At 22.5% G+C, this 23,346-nt stretch overlaps 2 protein-coding genes and 1 long non-coding RNA gene across 3 annotated transcripts in view; 2 read left to right on the top strand and 1 right to left on the bottom strand.

Moving 5' to 3' along the window:
• The window catches only part of LOC122498025, a 114,135-nt gene extending 107,772 nt beyond the window's left edge, over positions 1-6,363 (bottom strand). Inside the window, exon 1 of the long non-coding RNA XR_006301191.1 lies at positions 6,140-6,363. This is a non-coding gene — a long non-coding RNA (uncharacterized LOC122498025). The remainder of the gene's footprint in view (positions 1-6,139) is intronic.
• A 311-nt stretch (positions 6,364-6,674) lies between these two features.
• Positions 6,675-20,311, top strand: LOC122497931 (protein wntless). The gene is made up of 12 exons (XM_043605359.1): positions 6,675-6,880; positions 7,069-7,256; positions 10,291-10,396; positions 10,495-10,619; positions 10,798-10,953; positions 11,042-11,219; positions 13,016-13,143; positions 13,299-13,304; positions 13,382-13,543; positions 15,645-15,872; positions 15,946-16,099; positions 19,350-20,311. The coding sequence occupies exons 1-12, from the start codon at positions 6,775-6,777 to the stop codon at positions 19,448-19,450; spliced, it is 1,638 nt and encodes a 545-aa protein (XP_043461294.1). The 5' UTR covers positions 6,675-6,774; the 3' UTR covers positions 19,451-20,311.
• Positions 20,312-22,335: 2,024 nt separating this feature from the next.
• Positions 22,336-23,346, top strand: part of LOC122497971 (ubiquitin-conjugating enzyme E2 H) — a 34,057-nt gene continuing 33,046 nt past the window's right edge. Inside the window, exon 1 of the mRNA XM_043605417.1 lies at positions 22,336-23,304. Coding sequence (XP_043461352.1) covers positions 23,252-23,304 — 53 coding nt within the window. The 5' untranslated portion in view covers positions 22,336-23,251. The remainder of the gene's footprint in view (positions 23,305-23,346) is intronic.

Here is a 23,346-nt window from a genome sequence, read left to right on the forward strand (position 1 = left end):
ATTAAATTATAATTCCCTAAAATCTATAAGCTCACTGTAATATTTATCTACGTCTTACCTCCTTATAAATCGTAAATATAATTGTTATTTTACACCATTTGTATATTCGTTCCCTTGTAGATTATACTAGAATCGCATAAATATATATATACACACAAAAAAATCTTTAAAGGACAGAAAACTACTTTTTCATTTAATATAAAATGAATAATGTCTGTAGACATTTTTTTTCCAAATGTAATTAAAAAAAAGAATTTTCGCTGTGCTTCGTTTTGTAATCACTGAAACATATCCAGAAATTAAAAACGAAACTCGACGTCTTCCTATATTTTATAATTAAATTATCATTCTTTTTCCTGCATTATTAATTAATTTCTGTTTCTTTTTTTTTCACTTTTTTCCTAAAAAGAATAAAATTCTTCCATTTGAAAAAAAGCTTCTTTAATTAATTTTTCATCTTCTTTATATTAAAGTGAGATTATAATTTGTTCCAAGGAACAAAAGAAAAAAAGGAGATAGAAAAAGACAGATAGTACAATTATTGTGCAGTTGTATTCATAAATAATCCTGGATATGTTTCTATATATATATAAATACATATACATATTCGAATATATTGTGAATTGGATTCGAAGTCGAGTCACGAATTTATATTCATAGAAACCTTCAAATATTAATTTCCACATAAATATTCCGTCGGCGGGAACGACGGTCGATATTTCAAGATTTCGCTTTAAAATATTTTTGAAAATGTCACCCCACTCAGATTTTCATGTGCGTTTGTGACACCACTCACGCAGCACAGCACGCGAAAAAGAAAAAAAATTTTAAACATTCAAATGAAAGAAAAATAAATTACATTTTTTAACATATACGAATTTATTATTATAGAGATGATGAAGAAAAAAAACACTGATGATCATTTCATTTAAATGTTTGAAATTCGAAAGAAGGATAAAAAAAGGGAAAAAGAATGAGTTGTGAACTGTTGAACAGTAGCGATAGAAATTAATTATGTGTATACGTGCGTGAGTCGCTTGAAGTATAAATTATAATAGTTTTCTTTTTGAATCACTACTTATTAGTTATTTATTCAATAAAATAAATAATAATTTTAATACAATACAAATGTTCTAATTTAAAAATTTAATAATTTTTTATGTATTAAAAAAAGAAGCTAGAATCATTTCTTTAAATTCACTTTTTTCTACCAATTTATGTATTAATGATAACATTATTAATATTACAATGTTAATTATATCAATAGTTGATACACTAATAAAAATTTATTTATAACAGATTACTTGACTATTATCAAATAAATATTGACTTGAATCAAATAAATTGTATTTGAATAAATTATTTCAGAATTTGAAGCAAATACCGCATTTAATTGATTCAATTAAAAATTATTTGACCCAAGTATAAATATATTTATTTAATAATAGACAAGTAATCGGTTAATTAAATCAAATACATTTTTTTCTGTGTAGTAATGTTAATTATATTGTTAATTAATATTAACTTATTAATTATTAATTCAATTAATTAAATTAGTCTTCCTTTTGTTGTTATTTAAACTTTTATTCAACTGGTATGATTAAAATTGTTTATAAAAAGGTTATATTGTTAATAATGATTAATTCATTAATTATTAATTAAATATATTAATAATTAAAAATTATTTATTAATAGAATACACATTTTAATAAACAATTTTAATTTCAATTTTTATTATTAATTTGTAAACAAATTTTCATTTACGGCTCACGTACGCGCATACTTCGAAGCGCTACCTGATGTAAAACATGTATGTATTGCGAATTATAAATTGTTATTATTATTAAATATTTTGAATGCACGTCTCTCTCAAATTTAAACGAAAAGATAGAAGTTTACAACAATAGAAATTAAAAGAGGAAAAAATTAACGAAAGAAAAAAAATACTATACATATTAATAATGTTTATAATTAATAAATTATCTTTCATCGAAATATATATTGCGAAGAAGAAATTAATTAAATTAAAGAATTCCAATTTTTATTGGAAAAAAACAATTGAAATTTTTATATTAAGGGCATTTGAACCATTATGACGTCACAATTTGCGCAAAGCATGTGTTCCAAAATTGTGACGTCATAATGGTTCAAATCCCCTTAATTTAAAATTAAAAAAATTAATTTAAAAAACTTGTTAATTATTAAATTTTTTAATTGAATTGAATTGAAATTGAAAATTTACGATTTAATGATAAATTGAAAATATGAAAAATATTCTGAAATATATTTGAAAATTATTGACAATTTTTTTAAAAATCATTGAATAAAATATTATTATAATATAAAATCGGTCGGAATTAATATCATTGTAATATAAAATCGGTCAGAATTAATATATCATTATAATATAAAATCGATCGGAATTAATATATAATTATTAAACGTGTGCTTAAAATAATAAAACTAAATTTGATCTTATTCAAAATAAATAAATACCTTTACGTATTTATATATAAATTCCAAAATATATGAATGTACCTATTATGCTACCTATATACACACTATAAAAAAAATAATAAAGGGAGATTATATTATATTCTGTGAAAAGAACAGTGCCTGTACCTCAGACGCTAGGGAAAAAAATTAGATTCTTCCGTTTGATTTTTGAGAAAAGAAAAATAGAAATCTTCAAAGTTAATTGAAAAGAAACAAGAAAGAAAAATTTGCTAAAAATAAAATTACAAAGTGATTATAAAATGAGATGACAGTGAATAGACTTTTAGAATTATTTTATCTGCAATATTTGAAATCGCCGACAATCCGAAAACAAAAATAACTTCCAGCTTAATATGTTTCTTTAATTTTTATTTCATTTAATTACTTTAATTTATTTATTTTAACTATTATTCGTAAATATCTTTCTCCCAATATTTAAATAATTTTATAAATAATTATTTATTATAAATATTTAAATAATTTTTATAAACAATTAATGATTATTAACAATGAATAAATAATAATTATTAATTAGGAATAACTTTATAAATAATTAACAACAATTTGTTAATAAATAATTTCTGTATGAATTATTTTAATATATAAAAATCTATTTATTTCTATATAAATTATTTATTTGTATAAAAATTTATTTATTTATTTTTATACAAAGTATTTATTTATATAAAAATAGATAGATACTAATGTAAATATTCATAAATATTTATTTACCAATTTTTTATAAATATTTATTTCTCGTCGTTTAATATAAATATTTAATAATAAATATTGAATTCAAAAATATTTATTCACAAATAATTCACAAATAATTCATATAAATAATTCACAAACAATTCGTAAATAATTCACAAAGAATTTATAAATAATAATAATAATAATAATAATTGTCAATATTTGTGTAAATTACTAAAAAAAAATCCTAAGTGGTTAAGTAAATTGAAACTTTTTTCATGCAATTATATTTATACTTTTATTAAAAAAATTAAAATTTAATTTTCTCTTTACAATCCACGATGCGTAAATTAAATAATTCCTACTTTAAGTCCATTTAATTATTTATTTAATTCTAAAAGTTAATTGTAAAAAAAAGGTTTGTGCATAAATATTAAAATTTTCCTATTTTGGAAATTGTAAAATTGTAACAATAACAAAATATTAATTTTTAATTTAACAATTAATGTTTAAATGATAAATATAATAATAAGTACATTTTTCACTGTGATAAATGAAAATATATAAGAATATTGTTTCGGATTGTCGGTGAAAAAGAGAGAAAAAAAAATAATAAAAACAGAATTATACATATCTTCCGTCGTGTTCACGAGTTATGCGTTATGTTTAAATATATAACTAATGCACTAAACAGTTTTAAGACTCATGGTAAAATATTTTTTATACTAAGCAGATTTACTAATCTCAGTAGGCTTGAAGTTTTTCATATCGTTGGCTAAATTTAGTTTTCAAAATGAAAAAACCAAAAAAAAGAAAAAGGAAGAAAGGTGTTTTCCAACTTTACTTAAATTGAAAAAAAAGAAATAATAAAAAATAAAAACTATATTAATACTTGTATATTCAAATCTTGAACATTAAACAAAAAAATGACTGTAGCTAATTATATTAAAAAATAATTTATTGAAAAAAAGGAACTTAATGAAAAAACTGTATTTTACCATTTTTTTAACGAGAAAAAGCAGGGAGAAAAATATACGTATACTTTAAAAACTGTCTCATCTCAAAATTATTTAGAATTCATTTTTTTGTTGCGTATTAGAGAATTCCGAAATAGCACAAAATGCTTTTTTTATGTAAAAAAAAGAATAAATTGTAGAACTGAATTATGGGAAAATATACGAGCACGGTCATAGGTAGTTAAATGAAAATTAAAAAAAAAATGTTACAATGTTTCTCTCGACTCTTTCGACTTTTACAAAATGAAAGTACCATAAAAAATGTATTGGTCCGACGCGACGAAAAAAAATAGTTGCGCACCGTTTTGAAAAGCAGAGCATTCGTAAATTATTTTTTAATGCAAGAATGTAAAGAAATGACACAATATAGAAAATAATGATGAATAGAAGTGAAAAAAACGATTTTATTGAGGAAATTTTGACGTAGTAAATTACTCTGTGCTTTTTAGTTAGATTTTCAAATTTTTAGATAAGAGGAAATGGCCTATTGCATTTTATGAGTACAGGGTGTCACAGAGACGATCTTTTATTAATCTAAGGCAGCGAAACAGATTTAATAGGCGGAGAGAAAATATTGTTCAAATGATCCTTCTTCTTCTTTTAATTGTTAATTTTAAATTTTTGAAATTTTACTCACTTTTTTTCAAATATTGATTATTCTAATTATTAATTTTTATTCCAAATATTGATTATTTGTTCCAAATTTACAGAAGAACAGATGATAATTAAGAGCTAGCATTAAAAGTAATTCATATAGAAATACGCAAAAGTCTGTGAATCAAGAAAAAAAAAGAAAAATAAATTCCATTAAACATTATTTCTCTCCAGCCTGATGCATCCTGTATACTATAATTAATTACTACTTGATGTACTTGTTCCAAAATGTTATCGCGTTATAATTTATAATTAACAATTCGAAGAACAAATTTCTACACTAATGAATAATTCACTTGTGAAAGAATTACAATATTTTTGTTATTTATCCATTTTTTCTATTTATTAGTGAAAATAAACTAAACTAAATTTTAGACAGAAAAATTATTAATTTTGTTTTAAATTGCATTTTCCATGGATAATGTGTATTGTAAAAAAATAGATTGTATTGAAAAAAGTTGAAAAAATGTGTTATTTGGAGTGAATGTCTCTGTATAATGATTATGGAAAATTCATAGCGAAACACGAACACAATATTGTCGCCAATAAAACGCCAGTTATGAATTTTTTTCAATTTATAATAGTCGATAAAACAAATTTTATGCCCGAAAGTGTATAATTATATTTCCTGACGAAATGATGACGAGTTTCAATATTTGATACTTGAGTGTTATATCGTCAGTGAACAATTCTACATAACGGACAAACAATTTTCCATGTAAAATATATACCCCTACATAGGGTGTTTTCGACGTTGACACTCTGAGCGCTCTGAAAGTACGAAACGTGGTTGGTTGGGCTAGGGGAATTCTGAATGTTGATTGGCTGAACTTCAAAATTCATAGTTTTATGCTCTGGTTTCCACACTCTGTATCGCTCGGACCTTTGATACCGAGCGATACAGAGTGTGGAAACCAGAGCATAAAACTATGAATTTTGAAGTTCAGCCAATCAACATTCAGAATTCCCCTAGCCCAACCAACCACGTTTCGTACTTTCAGAGCGCTCAGAGTGTCAACGTCGAAAACACCCATAAAAACTACGTTATTTAATATCGATAAGGATCAAAATAAAAATGATTATTCAAAAATAATTTGCATTTTGTCATTGTAATGCGGCTTCCCTCGTGGCCATGTGTACGTCCCATTAAAACTGTTGAAATTTTTATTATTCCGATAAGGGTATAAATGGTATAAATCATTGTTTAGTAAATTATTCGTCTAAAATATACAAGCCTTAAAAGAAAACTTTGATAGTATGCAAAAAGAGGAGAAATTTACCATTTAGAGATGAAAAGAGAGGTTGGAAACGACACAGACCGGTGAAAAGTGAAGCACTTGTTGACAAAATTGACGCGCACTGGATTTTAACACTTTTTACTAAAAAAAAATAATCACTAACTATTTAACACTACTGGGTGGTGTATTTCTGTTAAAAAATACTTTACGAACAATAAAAAACTTCAATAATGGGAAATTTTAGCAACTTTCGAACTAAGCTGGTCTTCGCGGGAATGTCACACTAAAGCATGAAGTACACACAAGAGAAGGTCGACTCAGAAACATCCCTATAGTTCCGAATTCGACCACCAGATGTAGCGTCAAGTAACTTCCCCGCTCTTATTTAAAATGTTTAAACATATTTATTAATAATTAGAAATTAATAAATAATTTTCACTGATAGTTGTTTGAAATACAGAGGAAAAATTAAGAATTATCTTTAGATTAATCGATTAATATTTTTTAAGCAAAAACACAGCTGGAAGTTAACAGCGCCACCTTTAGGCGGCGCTGTTAACGCTTCTCAATTTGACCGGCGTCTTTTCCGTGTCTTTTGTCTTCCGAGACATTGCTAAGCGTGTATACATTTCATTTTTAAATTAAAATTTTTAATAATAAACTATATTTTCGACACAATGCAAGGAACAATTATTGAAAATTTAAGTGGCAGAAAACTCTCAGTACTAGTGTCGTTGCTGATAATTGGACAAATTACTTCCTTTTTAATTGGTGGTCTCATTGGTAAAGTATTATTCATTTTGTTTATGTTACTTGCATGTGGGGCATTATTGTCAACACAAACGAATGCATAAATAAATCTTATGGGGGTAAATAATTTCTTTTAAATCAATTTGTTTGGAATATTTGAGTATTTCTTTAAAGAATCAGGTCATTTATATGTGGATTAAAGGTTTATTTCGTTTTTATAGCACCCACTCCATCGAATACTCAGACTATTCTTGGTTATACTTGCAAGGATGTGCGAATTAATGGAACAATACCGAATGATAAGTGGTACTATTCCCGTGGAAAAGGGGCTTGTAATCTTGTCGATTTGCATACATTTGATGATTACGAGAGCCACTTGAAGGCCTTTCAAGTTGTCTTTGCATTCCAGGTTGGGGAATTTTCTTTTTCTTTGTATTTTTCTACTTTACGAATTTTCTACTTCTGTTCTATATTTGCAATTTTTTTTGCAAATATGTATTGCAAATTTTTTTACTTTTTTCTCTTGAAAATAAATTTTCAACTAATTTTAAGTTATTAGGGTATTAAATCGTTTGTACTTTTAAGGGGAGACTTTGACTACATTTTTAACTGTAGTTTATCATAATATTTTTGTATTTTATACTTTTTACAGGCTTCACAGTTTTTCCCCTTTTGTCCCCTTATTTCAATTTTATCACCTTTTTCACCTTTTTATTGACGATTTGTCACCTTTTTCCCCTTTTTTGGTGATTTGTCCCCTTTTTCTAATAAAAAATAATGAAAAATAATTTCTTTTTAAATAACTTAAATCTTGAAGAACTATCATAAAATTATTACTTAGAAATTTTTAATGAATAATTTTACTTAAATATTTCAAAATTAATTGAATTTTAAAAAAGTTGCGTTTACAATTATTTTCATAAATAAAGATTTTAATTTTTTATAAAATTTCAATTTTTAATTGATTTTATTAGAAATTCTAAAGAACTTAAATTGCAAAAATTTTCAAAATTCAAATTATTCTGAAATTACTTAAATTTTTTAATTTATATATTTAATTAATTATTAAAAATAATGAATTTATCGAGGAATTTTAGTTAAAAACACTAAAAAAAATTTGAACTTTGGAGAAGTTTTAAATGATTGCAAAAATTCAATTAATATTTTCAAAAGTAATAAAATTCTTCGCAGAAATTCAATTATATTCAAAAATTGAAAGAAATTCTCGTTAAAATTTCAATTCTCTTTATAAATAATAAAATACTTCTTCAAAATTCAATTATTTTTAAAAATTTTAATAAAATTCTTGGCAAAATTTCAATTATTTGCAAGACTTTTCCTAAATTCAATGATTTTTAATATCCACTATTATAATAAAATTTTCCAAAAGAATTCAATTATTTAAAAAAAAGTTTATTAAAATTCTACGCAAACGTTTAATTATTTTCGTAATTAATAAATTTAATTATGTAAAAATTTGGTGACAAAATTCTTTATGAAAATTCAATTTGAAGAAACATGCAATTATTCAATACATTGTTATTTTTGTATTTAAATAATTGAATTCTAGTAGAATTTTCTCATAAACATTGATTTAAAAATGGATTTCAGATAAAATTTTACATAATAATTAAATATTAAAAGCATTAGAGCGTAAATTTTTAGAAATAATTGAATTTTGAAAAAGTTTAATTGAATTTTTTTATGTTATTTAAAGTTTTTATTTTCTAATATATATTTAATTGAAAAATTTCCGAATAGTCGAAATTTTGTAAAGTTGAATTGTAAACAAATACATTTTTGAAAATTCTTAGAATTTGTTTAAAAATTATTATAAATAATTGATTTAAAGAAGAATTTTAGTTAAAATTTTTAGAAAATAATAATTGAATTGAAATAATGAAAATAATTTTGAAGAACTTACAGTAAAAATATTTGTTAAAGTATACAAAATAATGATCTTATCACTCGGTCATCTTTAATTATTATAAATTGTTGGATTTCAAAAAGATTTGAATTTGAATGTTTTGAAAATCTTAATTCCTATTGAAAAAATAATGATAAAAAAAAATAATAATAATGATTAAATATTTTTTAAAAAAAGAAATAATTGCTGTTTACGAATAATTTTACAATTAAAAAAATTCGTAAATAAATGTAATAGAACATTTTTTTGAGCATCTAATAATTTTTAGAGTGAATCAGAATATTCTTTAAGGTCAGGGAAAAAGTTAAAAATTGCCTAGAAATCAGGGAAAAACAAAATTAAATTTTTGTGGAAACTCTAATTGAAATCGAATCATTTTTAAAAAATTTTATAGAAGCTATTAAAAAATTTGAATTATATATGCAAGTTTTATAAACAAATAAATTTTTGTCCCCTTTTTGTACCCTTTTTGAGGAAAAAAATTCCCCTTTTCACCTTTTTTTAAGAAAAAAAAGGTACTGTGATGCCTGTTATAACTTAAAAAAATTATGATTTAAAATTAGTTAAAAAAAATAAACAAATGAATTTCCATAAAAAAAAAAAATTCAATAACAATGGTTTTTTAACATTTTCGACTTAAAAACAATGTTTTTTTTTAAAAAAAATAATAAAAATCATTTTTTTCATTCAGCAATTTTTTTGAGAATACAGAAACATCAAACATATTTTCTAAAAAATTACGGATGGACTTTAAAATCTTTCAATTTTTAAGAAAAATAAAAATCCGAAAAGCAGGCTTCGGATATTTTCCAAAAATGCGACTTTTTTCGACTAATTTTCAAAAATTGCTACAAAATACCACATGTTTAGTATAAATTCACAATTATTGTGAAAGTTTTTAATTAAAATTCTTCAAGAAAATACTTAGTTTTTTTTTAAATTATACAAAAATTCTTTTAAGAAATTCCACTATTTTCGAAAAATTAAATTAGAATATTTTTAAAAAACTAATTCTTATAATTGTTTTATCATAATTTTTTAAGATTTACTTATCTTCGAACAAAGTAAATTATATTTTCTTTAAATTTACTTCGTTAGTTTATTATTAAAATTTCGGAAAAATCATGTTTATATTTATAATTAAAATTCTTCAAAAATTTGATTATTTATTTTATTTTTAAAAATATTTTTAAAAATATAATAACTTAATAACTGTAAAAAAAACATGGTCAATTATTACAGTTACAAAGATAAAATTTTTGTTGCAAAACTGAATTAAATAAACGATTTTTTCGACTTTTTTTCTGTATTAAACTCGATCCGAGGCCTGCAAAAACTTCAGAATATTTTATGACCGTTTTTATTTTCTGACCATTGACTTTCCCTCTAAAAATTACTATAAAAATAATTTTATGGGAGATATAAATCATTTTCTTGATACAGTTAAAAAAAAATGTAGCCAAAGTATAAAATACAAGAATTTTTTGTATTTATTTGTTTATTTATGAACTTTTAGATGCCATTGCCTCGAGATAAAGTTCAGTTGGATTATTCTCGTTGGCATCACAGTTTAATTGGCGTTTTGCACGTGGATATGGTCTATCACCACAAAATCACAATACGTAAGAAATATTTTTCTTAAATATATATACAAAAATTATGGTAGTAATATTTTTTTATTAATATTTAATTTGTTACTTTTATTTACAATGTTATTCAGCACCGAGAACGAAATTGACAATTGATGCTAGACTTGGATACAGAAATAAAGAAGATCCTGATGATGCTTGGAAAATGTACGCTTCTTCGGAATTCGAAAGAAATTTGGAATGCAGCATCAGTACTGTAAGTACTTTTTTAATTTTTATTTATTAGAGCCGAATAAAATTAAATTATTGAAATTATTATTCACTATTAATTTATTTGCTATGAAAATTATCGTTGGTGATTTACCATTAAAATTATTATTTACCGTTAAAATCAATTCTAGTTTTCTATTTTATAAATTTTATTTCGGTTTCAGAAAATGGATCAATATAATTACAACTGCAGTCTCGTTTCACTTTTTGAATTGGGTTCACTGTTTCATGATTATTATTTACTCAATATTCGTCTTCCTGCAGATAGTGATAAAAATATAAATCAGGAACTAGGCTACGTTACGGATTTATTACTCACCGTAAGTGCTAGGAAGTTTTTTTCTTTTTTTCGCAAAATCACAGTTTATCAATTTTATTTTTAATTTTTAAATTCTGTTTTAATTACAGACGATAAATCAAAATGGAGGATTTACGAAAGTTTGGGTTGGTCTTAAAACATTTTACTTTCCAATTGTCGTGTGCCTTCTTTTGTGGTATTGGCGACGAGTTAATATGCTCACGAGATCGCCTGCACTTTTGGAATATATGCTTCTGGCTCTTGGAATATCCCTCACGTTTTTAAATGGTTAATTTATTTTTTAATTAATTTAACACATTTAATATTTTTTAATTTAATAACAATATTTCTAATATTTTTTGATTCAATAATTACATTTTAAATAATTTTTAATTCAATAATCTATATTAATAATCGTTGTATTCCGGTAAACTGTTCGCAGTTTCAAGTTAGTTGCTGTTTGCATTTTTGTTTCCTAACTTTTTAAATAATTTTTCTTTTTAAATATTTTCAATTTTAAAATTAATGTAAGTAAATGAAAATAATTGAATTCTTGCAAAAAATTATATTAAAAAATTTGAAAATAATTGAATTCCTTCGATGAATTTTATTATTTATGAAAATAATTGAATTCCTTCGAAGAATTTTATTATTGATGAAAATAATTTAATTCTTGCAAAGAATTTTATTTAAAAATTTGAAAATAATGGAATTCCTTCGAAGAATTTTATTATTTATGAAAATAATTGAATTCCTTTGAAGAATTTTATTATTGATGAAAATAATTGAATTCCTTCGAAGAATTTTATTATTGATGAAAATAATTGAATTCTTGCAAAGAATTTTGTTAAAAAATTTGAAAATAATTTAATTCCTTCGAAGAATTTTATTATTTATGAAAATAATTGAATTCCTTCGAAGAATTTTATTATTGATGAAAATAATTTAATTCTTGCAAAGAATTTTATTTAAAAATTTGAAAATAATGGAATTCCTTCGAAGAATTTTATTATTTATGAAAATAATTGAATTCCTTTGAAGAATTTTATTATTGATGAAAATAATTGAATTCCTTCGAAGAATTTTATTATTGATGAAAATAATTGAATTCTTGCAAAGAATTTTGTTAAAAAATTTGAAAATAATTGAATTCCTTCGAAGAATTATATTATTTATGAAAATAATTGAATTCTTGCAAAGAATTTTGTTAAAAAATTTGAAAATAATTGAATTCCTTCGAAGAATTATATTATTTATGAAAATAATTGAATTCTTGCAAAGAATTTTATTAAACTTATTAAATTAATTATTATTATTAAATTTTATTAAAATTTTTAAAAATTCTAATTAAATTCTTTTGAAGAATTTCTTTGGATTTTTTAAAATAATGGAGTTTCTTTAATAATTTTAATTGAAAATTTTGAAAGTAATTGAATTTTATGAACAATTTCTTTCAAGCTAGGTATTAAATTCGATCGTGTTTCTTAATAATTAAAAATAATTATTTAATTATAGATTTTAATAACATTTTTAGAAAATAATTAAATTCTTCTTAGAATTTTCTTACAATTTTTTAAAATAATTTAATACATTCGTGGAATTTTATTAAAATATAGAAAATAATTGAATTCTTTCAAAAAGTGAAACTCCTTTAAACAATTTTATTAGAGTTTTTGTAAATAATTAAATTCTTTTGAAGAATTTCTTTTTTTAAAGTTTTTTTTAAAAATAATGTAGCTTTTTGAATAATTTTAATTAAAAATTTTTGAAATTTAATTGAATATAATCGTGTCTGTTAATAATTATAATTGAATATTTGATTATTGAAGTTTATTAAATTTGAATTGAAAATAATTAAATTTCTCAGAATAATTTTAGTACTTATAAAAAATAATTTAATTCTTGCGATGAATTTCATATAATTATATTTTAATTATATTTTTTTTTCTTTCATGAAAAATTCAAAATATATTTTTACTGTACTTTACTTTTATCAATAAGTGAATTTTTAAATATTTTCTAAAAAGTTATTAATTTCTGTTCAACAATCCAAGAGGAAAATTTACGTTTCTTTATTTTTCCAGCACCTTTGGAGTACTTTACACTTGTTTTCGACATGCCGTTTATGTTACTCTTGGAAGATATTCGTCAGGGTATATTTTACGCGACTCTACTTTCATTTTGGTTGATATTCGCCAGCGAACATCTTATGGTGAGTTACATATTCATAGTAATTATTTATTGTATCATAATAATTGTTATTTTTACTAGAAAATATTGACTTTTTTTACCTTTTTTACTATTTGAAAAAAAATCACTGTTTAATAATGAGAATTTTCTTTTTATTTCATGTCGCAAAACGAACAGATTCAAGTAAGTTTACGCTTTTTCATTTATAATTTTCAAATTTTGAATATCGTTTAATGTAACATTGCTTTTTTATTTATTAGGAAGGTGATCAAAGAAGTTCTTTGAAGTCCTATTGGCGTCATCTTTCCGCAGTTGGAATCGGATGTTTGTCACTCCTATTTTTCGACATGTGCGAGCGCGGAGTCCACATTAGAAATCCGTTTCACTCCATTTGGGTTACAACTGTCGGTGCACAAATTGCTGTATCCTTTTCTTTTTCTATTTTAAATTACTTAGTTTAACATAATTTAATTTTCATTCATTCTATTTAGTTTCATTCTTTTTGTTCTATTTTTAATTTGTTTTATTCCTTTTATTTCATTTTCTTTGTTCCATTTTTTTCCATTCTTACTTTGTTTCATTTTTTTTTTTTTTTTGTTCAATTTTTAATTTGCTTCAGTTTTAATCTGCTTCATTTTTAATTTATTTCATTTTTAATTCGCTTCGTTTATAATTTGTTTTATTCTATTTAATTTAAAAATACGATTTAACTGTCTTTCCTTTTTTTTCCATCAGTTGTTGTAAATTCAGGCCTCGGATCGACTTTAAGCTTCTGACATTTAATAACTTCTAAAAATTACAACTTTAATTCTCTTAAAATTCAATTATTTTCTACAATTTTTAATAAAACTTCTTCTCGAAATCAATTATTTTTAATAATTTTCCAAAAGTTCTTAGAGAATTCAATGATTTAAATACAAAAATTCATTTTTTTATAATGATTGTAACTGTCCATGTTTTTTAAGTTATTAATTAATTTTCAAAAAATTATAATAAAAAAATTCTTAAAATTAATTTTTCAAAAATAGTTTATAAAAAAAATACTTTTTAAATATTATATACAATTGAAAAATTTCCAAAACAATGAAAATTTGATAAATTCTATTAAAAAAAAAAATAAATTTTTAAAGAATTTTAATTATTAAATATAAACGTGATTTCTCCAAAATTTTAATTAATCTAAAAAAGTAAATTTAAAAAAATTTTAATTTACTTTGTTCGAAGTTAATTGAATCTCAAAAAATTAAGATAAAAAAATTGCAAGAAAAAGTTTTTTTAAATATTGTAATGTAATTTTTCGAAAAAAATTAAATTTCTCAAAAGAATTTTTGTAGGTATAATTTAAAAAAAGAATTTTTTTCAAGAATTTTGATTAAAAATTTTGAATATGATTGTTATATGTTATTAAAATGTTAAAAATAATTGTAAACAATTGTAATGTTATTATTTTTTGTATGTATTTGAATTTTTGGAAATTTATATTTGAAAATATCGAAAATAATTGAATTTTAAAAAATTAGAATGCAAAAATTCTAACAATTATTTTCTTCAAAAATATTTTTTAATATAATTTTTAGAAGTTAATTTTCATTAATTACCATTTTTAAATTTATACTTGAAGATTTTTCATTAAATTTTTAAGAAATCTTATTTTTTCAAAAATTTGCAATTAAAATTCTTTAAAAGTTGATTTTCAAAAATTTTTATAAAACACTTTCAAAAAAATCAATTATTTTCAATTAAATTTTACAAAATTTCAATTATTGAAACTCTTTTCAATTCTAAGTTTTGAAAATTTATTTAGTATTTATAAAAAATAGTTGAATTGTTTCGAAGAAATTATTAAAATTTTAGGAAATATTTGAATTCTTCCAAGAAATTCAATTAAAGATGTTTTGAAAATAATTGAATTCCTGCAAAGAATTTTACTATTTATAAAAATAATTGAATTCTTGCGAAGAATTTTACTATAAATAAAAATAATTGAATTCTTGCGAAGAATTTTACTATTTATAAAAATAATTGAATTATTTCGAAGGATTTATTAAGAATTTAGAAAATAATTGAATTTATTCGAAATATATTAACATTTTTTTTAGAAATTGAATTCTTTCGAGGAATTCAATTAAAATTGAATTAAATTTCAATTATTTTCAAAATTTGCAATTAAAATTCTCCAAAAGTTGATTTTCAAAAATTTTTATAAAAAAAAACACTTTGAAAAAAAATCAATTCTTTTCAATTAAATTTTACAAAATTTTATTTATTGAAACTTTTTTTAATTGTAAATTTCGAAAATTTAATTAGAAAAATTATTAATAAGTTGCATTTTATACTAAAAATTATTGCAATATTTGGAAGAAAAGTCGAAAAAGTCGTAATTTTTAAAAAATAAGTCGAAAAAAGTCGGATTTTTGAAAATAGTTTTAAAAAGTCGAAAAAGTTATAATATCCGAGGCCTGTAAATTTAATTTTCCGAAATTTTATTCACGAACTTAATTATTCCTTAACGAATTTAAACAGCTTGGCTTTATAATTCTAGCTGGAGTTTCAGCGGGTATTTACTTTTTGTTTTTGTGCTACATAATATGGAAGGTTTTCACGAATATCAGTATTAAAAGAGCCTCATTACCATCAATGAGCAGCGCACGTCGTCTACATTACGAAGGTATTATTTATCGTTTCAAATTTCTCATGATTGCAACTTTACTCTGTGCATCTTTAACCATCGCCGGATTCATTCTTGGAGAGGTAAATCAATTTTAAAAAAAAGACACTTAATTTAATAGTTAATAGTAATTAATTCTTTTTTTTTCGCAAAAAGGTGGCTGAAGGACAATGGAAATGGGACCAAGATATTAAATTAGAAATGACTTCAGCATTCTTTACTGGTGTTTATGGAATGTGGAATATTTACATCATGGCACTGTTGTGTCTTTATGCGCCTTCTCACAAACAGTGGCCCATTGAACCTTCAGGTGAGAAGAACTATTTAATAATTTAATAATAAATAATACAGGGTGGTCGCTGGACCGGGAAAACCGGGAAATGACAGGGAATTTTGATCTTGACCGGGAGTTTGGAAATTTTTTATTAAAAAATATTTTTTTTTTATAAACATACATTGATTATTTTGTGAGAAAAAAATAGAAATATTTATTTTAAGACTTATTAATTCTATTTCATTAAGAAAAATTTAATGATCTTCTAAAACATCGTTTTATTTTGTCAGGAAATTTTATCAAAAGTACTGGAAAAATATTCAATTTCTAGAATTTAAATAAGAAATTTATGAATTTTGTTGTCCAACTTAACAGACTTGAAAAAAAAGAAAATATTAAATTTAATTTTAAATTCTTTCTATTTCTAACAATAAATAATTGAACAAAATACAGTTTTAATTAAATTCGTCGAAAAATTTCACATCCTATAAAATAGTGAGAAATAAATCAAATTATAAATTTTTTTTGCAATAATTTTATGACAAAACAAATTTGAATTATTAAAAATGTGAACTAATGAGAACAAAAGTGATAAGAAATTTCTAAGAATTAATTTTTAATTTCTAAATATAACGAAACATTAAAATAAATAAAATTCTGTTTTTCTTAGAAAATTCAATTATTTCCAAACGTGATAAACTTCTTCGCTTAAATTCAATTATATTCAAAAGTTTAGAAAAATTCTCGTCAAAATTTAAATTATCTTTATAAATAATAAAATTTTTCTCCGAAATTTAATTATTGTCAAAAAATTTAATAAAATTCTTTGCAAGATTTCAATTATTATCAAAAATTTTCCTCAGTTCAATTATTTTTAATATCTACTATTTTAATAAAATTTTCCAAAAATTCAATTATTTAAACTAAATTTTAATAACAATTTTACAGAAATTCAATTACTTACCAATTTTTATAAATTTCTTCGTACCAATTCAATTATTTCGAAAAATTTAAATAAAATTTTTTTAAAAATTCTATTATTTAAAAAAATTTTGACAAAATTCTTTACAAGATTTAGTTAATAAAATTTTGCTATACAAATCAATTATTGTCAATAGAATTCTTCTTAAGAATTCAATTATTTTCATAAATAATAAAATTTTTCTCCAGAATTTAATTATTTATAAAAATTTTGTTAAAATGCTTTATAAATTTGAAAAGTTATAATAAAATTGATCATAGAATACAATTATTTTTGTAAAATATATATAACACTCTTCCTAGGAATGCAATATTATTGTCAAAAATGTTTGTAAAAATCTTTGAAACAATTCAATTATTTTCGTAAAAAATAAAATTCTTTGAAGCAATTCAATTATTTAAGAAATTTTAATAAAATTCTTTCCAAGAATTCAATTCTTTTCAAAAATAAAATTTTTCACTAGAATTCAATTATTTAAAAAAAAATTAATAAAATTCTTCGTTAGATTTCAATTATTTTCAATTTTTTAATGAAATTTCTCAATGGAATTTAATTATTTACAAAAAGTTTTAAGAAATTCTGAGAAATTCAATTATTTAAAAAAATTTGAATAAAATTCTTCACAAAAAATTATTTATTTTCATAAATAATAATATTTTTTTCTCCGGAATTCAATTCTTGAAAAAAATTGTTAATAAAATTCGTTGCAAAAATTCAATTATTTTCATAAATAACAAAACTTATGGCAGAATTCAAATTATTTTTTATACAATTTTAAATGTACTAATAGAAAATTGCATTTATTCTTAAAATTAATTTTTAAATTCGCCGAAACAATTCAATTATTTTTAAAAAGATTGATAAAATTCTTCATAAAAATTCAATTTTAAGAAATATTCAATTATTTAATAAATTATTTATCTTTCTATTAAAAAAAATTGGATTCTCGAAAAATTCTCTAATAAAAATTCATTAAAAAATAATGAATTTCACGTAAAATTTTAAATTGTAATTGAAAATTAAAAGCATTATAGTGTAAATTTTTAGAAATAATTGAATTTCGAAAAGTGTCTAAATTAAAATCTTAAAAAATTTGAATTTATTGTTACAATATTCTTATGATGGAAAATAATGATTTTATCACTCTGTCATCTTAAATTTCTTCATGATTTATAATAATATTCTCATACGTTATTGAATTTTAAAAGGTTTGAATATTCTTTAGTGTCAGGGAAAAACAAAATTAAATTTTTGTGGCAACCCTGTTACTATACTTTTATCTTTCATGGAATAATTTATTTTGAAAGCTATACTTTTTGACCGGGAAAAGTAATTAATGACCTTGAAATGACCGTGAATTTTCAGGGTTGCAACGCAACCTGGAAAAGTCAGGGAATTTTGATTGGAATCCTGGAAAATTATTGTTTTCTAAAGTTATTGTGCTTATTCTTGAAATCTAATTTTTCTTTTATTCAATTTTCTTAATTCAAATTTCTTAATTCAATTTTAAAAGAGTTGCCTTTACAATTTTTCTTCGCAAGAATTAAATTATTTTCATAAATAATAAAAAAATTTATAGATTTACAATTATTTTTATAAATAATAAAAAAATTTATAGATTTACAATTATTTTCATAAATAATAAAACTCATCGCAAAATTTCAATTATTTTTAATATAATTTTAATGGAATTTCTCGAAAAAAATTTCTTAAAAATTTTATTAAAATTCATCAAAGAAATTCAATTATTTTCAAAAGTAATAAAATTCTTCGCAGAAATTCAATTATGGTCAAAAGTTTAAAAAATTTATCGTCAAAATTTCAATTATTTTTATAAATATTAAAATTTTTCTCCAAAATTCAATTATTTTCATGAAATTTCGTAAAATTGAATTTTGTAAACAAAAGGATTTGAAAATGTTGAAAGAAATGTTTTAAAAATTATTAATAATAATTAATAATAATTAATTTAAAGAAGAATTTTAGTTAAAAATTCTGGAAAACAATAATTGAATTAAAATAATGAAAGTAATTTTGAATAAGTTACAGTAAGAATATTCTAATAATAAATGTATTTTTAAAAACCTGGAAAACCTGGAAAAGTCAGGGAATTTGAAATGAGCAAAAGCGTGGCAACCTTGATTTTTTTAATGAAAAAAGTGGCCACCCTGTAATAACAAAACTGTTAAAAATAGATAAAGTAAAGAATTAAATTTAAAGGAAAGTTTAAATTAAAATTTTTTTTATACTTAAATCATGATATTAAAATGGAAAATTGTAATTTTATTTGATTTGTATTTCTAGAAAATAGTGCAAGTGAAGAAATTGAATTTTCGAGATTGCAGTCGGAGCCAAATGAAATGTTGTCATTGACAGCATTCGCTCGCAAAACAGCCGTAGAATAAATGGGAATTGATAAACAAGGAATGAAAAGCCAAGTGGCCACATACTTGTGACTGATATTCGTTATATTATCTTTTATACGAAACTTAAAATTATTAGTTATCGCTAACATTTTTCAGTTGGAATAACTATTTTAAACGTCAGATTTTGATAACAACTTTCTCGACAAAGTTTGGGAAATTTTTAATTTATATACACTTCTAATATTTTATATTTTTACACTTTTTTAACTTTACACTCTTTTAAATTTATACAAACTTACAAATTTTTTGAAAACGACTTTTTTTATATCTAATTATCTTTACATTTACATATTTCAAAATGTAATTCTGTACATTATTGAATTTATTTATTTTCTTCACTTTTTTATAATTTGTATATTTAAATTTTTTGCTATTTATAATTTTTTATAATTTATTAATTTTTATAATTAATTTATTAAGAAAATATTTAATGGCACTAAAAATAGTTCAAACGACAATCAAAATGAGAAGAAAAAAAACAATGCTTGCACTTTTACAAATTTTATGTGACAAGTGAAATTTTTTTATTTTAAAACAATCATTAATTTCAGAAACAGAATAGAATAAATTAAAACTTGCATTATCAACGAAAGTAGCAAATCAAAAAATGAAATCAAGTAAAAAATAATAATAAGATTTAGATACTGAAGAATGAAAACAAACTGCTAATATACATATCAATATTGGGCATTTACTTACGTTTTATGAAAGCTGCATTTATGAACAAATTGAATTATTTGTAGACACTAAACAGTATTCAATATTTGCTTAAGAAGTGCTGTGGTACGTTATACATTAATCTTAGAGGTAATTGAACTTTTTTTTTTTAATTATTTAAAATGAACTTTTTACACCGTCTTGGTCGTAAAATTTGGATTATTTAATTCTTTTTTTAATGTGTATGAAAATATCGAATTTAGAGAACGTGATTAAGTAGATTTAAGGTGTAATAATCACTCACGTAAATTTAGAGTCAGAATTCACTCTAATTTTTTTTACATTTATATATTTATAATACAGAGAATATTATTTTGGCATAATATTGAATTTTATTTGACTAATTATATTGAGTCTATAATTTATTTAAAAAAATTTTTTTAATGTTTAAACTATAATAATTGTTCAAGGAATTGAAAATTTAATGAAATTATTAATTAATTAGTTATTTAAATTATTTTATTCAATTTAATAAATTAAATTAATTACTTAAAATTAAAAGTTAAATTAATTACTAAAATTGCTTTTACTGTTGACATTATTAATTATGTTATTAAATGTTTAATTCTTATTTGATTTGAGATTTTCTTTTTCATTTGGACGAATATCTGACTTTATTTGACGTTTACAATAATCTGCATGAATATGAAAAAGTATTAGCCGATAATAGATCGATCATATAAATATATAATCCGAATCAGTATTCAAATCATAATAGAATTTACAAACTAAAGTCATTAGTGTAGCAAAAAAAAAAAAAAAACGAAAATAACTTTTTTTTAAATATTACTCTTGCCTCTCAAGAAGTTTTACTTTTTTTCAAATTCAATTTTAAATTAATTTATATATTTTGTACATTATAATTTATTTTTCTTATTTTTTACTTTAGATTTTAATCTAGAAAAGTGAAATGCATGAATGATGAAATTAAATTAATAGAAAATATAAAGTACATGTGCCATTTACAAAAAAAAAAAAACTTTATATTATTAACAATTAATTCAACTGTAATTCTTGTAAACTTTTGTACATTTTTTTACAATAAATTGATTTGTTATAAAATTTTATTTCAGAAAGTTTTCAAAAGGAGGCGATAAATAATAATGATTACAAAAAATAATTTTCAATTTATCAATATTAATTAATTATTAATTGATTATTATTAATTATTATTAATAATAATAATAAATATTAATATAAATATTAATAATAATTAATAATTATTAATAGATATTAATTCATTATTTTATTTTTTTCTTATTTTTTGCGTTTATTGTATAAAAATTAAATTACGGTAAAGAAGTATTTTTATTTATTTATTTATTGAAAATTTATTTCTTTAAGCATAAAGTCTTAAATAAAAAATTAAATTGTTTATCATTTAATGAACTTTAGTTAAATTCCAATTTGCTAATTGTTTATACAAATGAAAAACGATTTTATTTTGTTTTAGTAATGTCAAGATGAATTTTGAAGACAGACGTAAGAAATCATTTATAAAAGTGACCCGATTATTTTTATAATAATAATTTCTTTTTTACAAATAAAAAATTGAGCCTCAAACCGAAAAAATCCATGATTTTCACCTGAGAAGAAAATATTGCAGGTATTTCTCATTTACAAAATATAAAAACATGATTAAAATATCGATATTTAGAATATTAAATTATTTGTCAATATTGAGTGCTGCAAATATTTCATTGCGATTAATAATTGGAAATAAATTTGAAATATGTGAAAAAGGGAACATTTTACCATTTTACTAAAAAGTAACAATTTAGAAAATTTACCAAAGTAATTAATAATACTACGACTGTTTTTTAATATCTATTTTATCTTATTTTTAAAATAAATTTTATTACTCAATTATTACATTTATTTTAATACTAAATAAATAGTGGATTTTAATTTTCCCACGCGATAATCCGATTGGTTGGCTCAGTGTCAAAACAAACTTGACGCATGCGCATAATGTGAATTCGAAATTTCCCGCGCAGGGGATTTAAAGATGGCTGCCGCAAGTTTTACCTTTCACTTTCACGGATTGGTTCGTTCTAATCTATCGCAACATTCTATTGGTGGAAATTTAATGGCCTAACAACAATTCAAAAAAAACTAAACTCTGGCGCAGTACAAATAACGCCTGGAGAAACACACAACATAAGAGAACACACTCATACACGGATAACATACATTGTGTCTACACATGCCCTTATGCGCATGAGAAGCCTTTGTCCGTATTTGTGATTGCTTTTCGCAGCAGAGTCGAGTAGTGTGTGCGCATTGCATTCACGGGATCAGTCTGGATTGTTTGGCAACGATTGCTCGATTAGCAACCTGGCAGATCTACAGTTGGCTAGTGCTGCTATCGAGATTTATCAAGTGTTTTGTGTGACGGAGATTGTGAGATTTTTTTTGGAAAATTGTGTTGTGTTAAAGTTTAAAGCAGTCCTCGGATTGACAGCTCGCGACAAGTCCGCTGAACGGAAGTTTTCATTATCTGTAAGTTGAAGTGGATAGTTCGACCATTCGTGTGTGAAATTTTCGCATTATCAATCGGTAATTTTTGCGTGTCTAATTATTAAATCAATTCGTGGTGACTCTTTAATTTTTCCTCACACATGAATCTAAATTGTAGATGATCGTGACGAGAGTGAGACAAAATGATGATAATTTAGTATTGGTGTATGGGAAGTGTTTAAACAAAGGGACGATTCAATTGTTTATCCGCGGACCATCAGTGTTAATTATACGAACATAAAATCGGATCATTGACGACTCTCTTTCCTATCACTTTCTCTCTTTTTCTTAATTCGCAGACCGTTGATTGTCGAAACTGTTTGTTTGTTTCTTTTTTTTTGGTGCTGCCATTGCTGCTAGAGACTAAAACCCCCATAGAGAGAGTCGGAGTGCTACAGTGCATTTCAAGTGAGAAGATAGACAATTGGATTGGAGTTGTGCAGTGTCGTGCCTGCGAGGCCCTTACATGAGAATCGGCTCAGCTGATTCATAGACTGCGCCATCACGGGCTCTTCGCAGCTTTTCCAATAATCAACAATAAAAATGTCGTCTCCAAGTGCTGGCAAGCGACGTATGGACACGGACGTTATCAAACTGTATCCTTGACTCTTTCTCTCTTTCTCTAACCTCCCACTCTT

The sequence above is a fragment of the Leptopilina heterotoma genome, unplaced genomic scaffold (genome assembly GCF_015476425.1).
Source record: "Leptopilina heterotoma isolate Lh14 unplaced genomic scaffold, ASM1547642v1 Lhet_14, whole genome shotgun sequence".
In the NCBI taxonomy this organism is placed as follows: domain Eukaryota; kingdom Metazoa; phylum Arthropoda; class Insecta; order Hymenoptera; family Figitidae; genus Leptopilina; species Leptopilina heterotoma.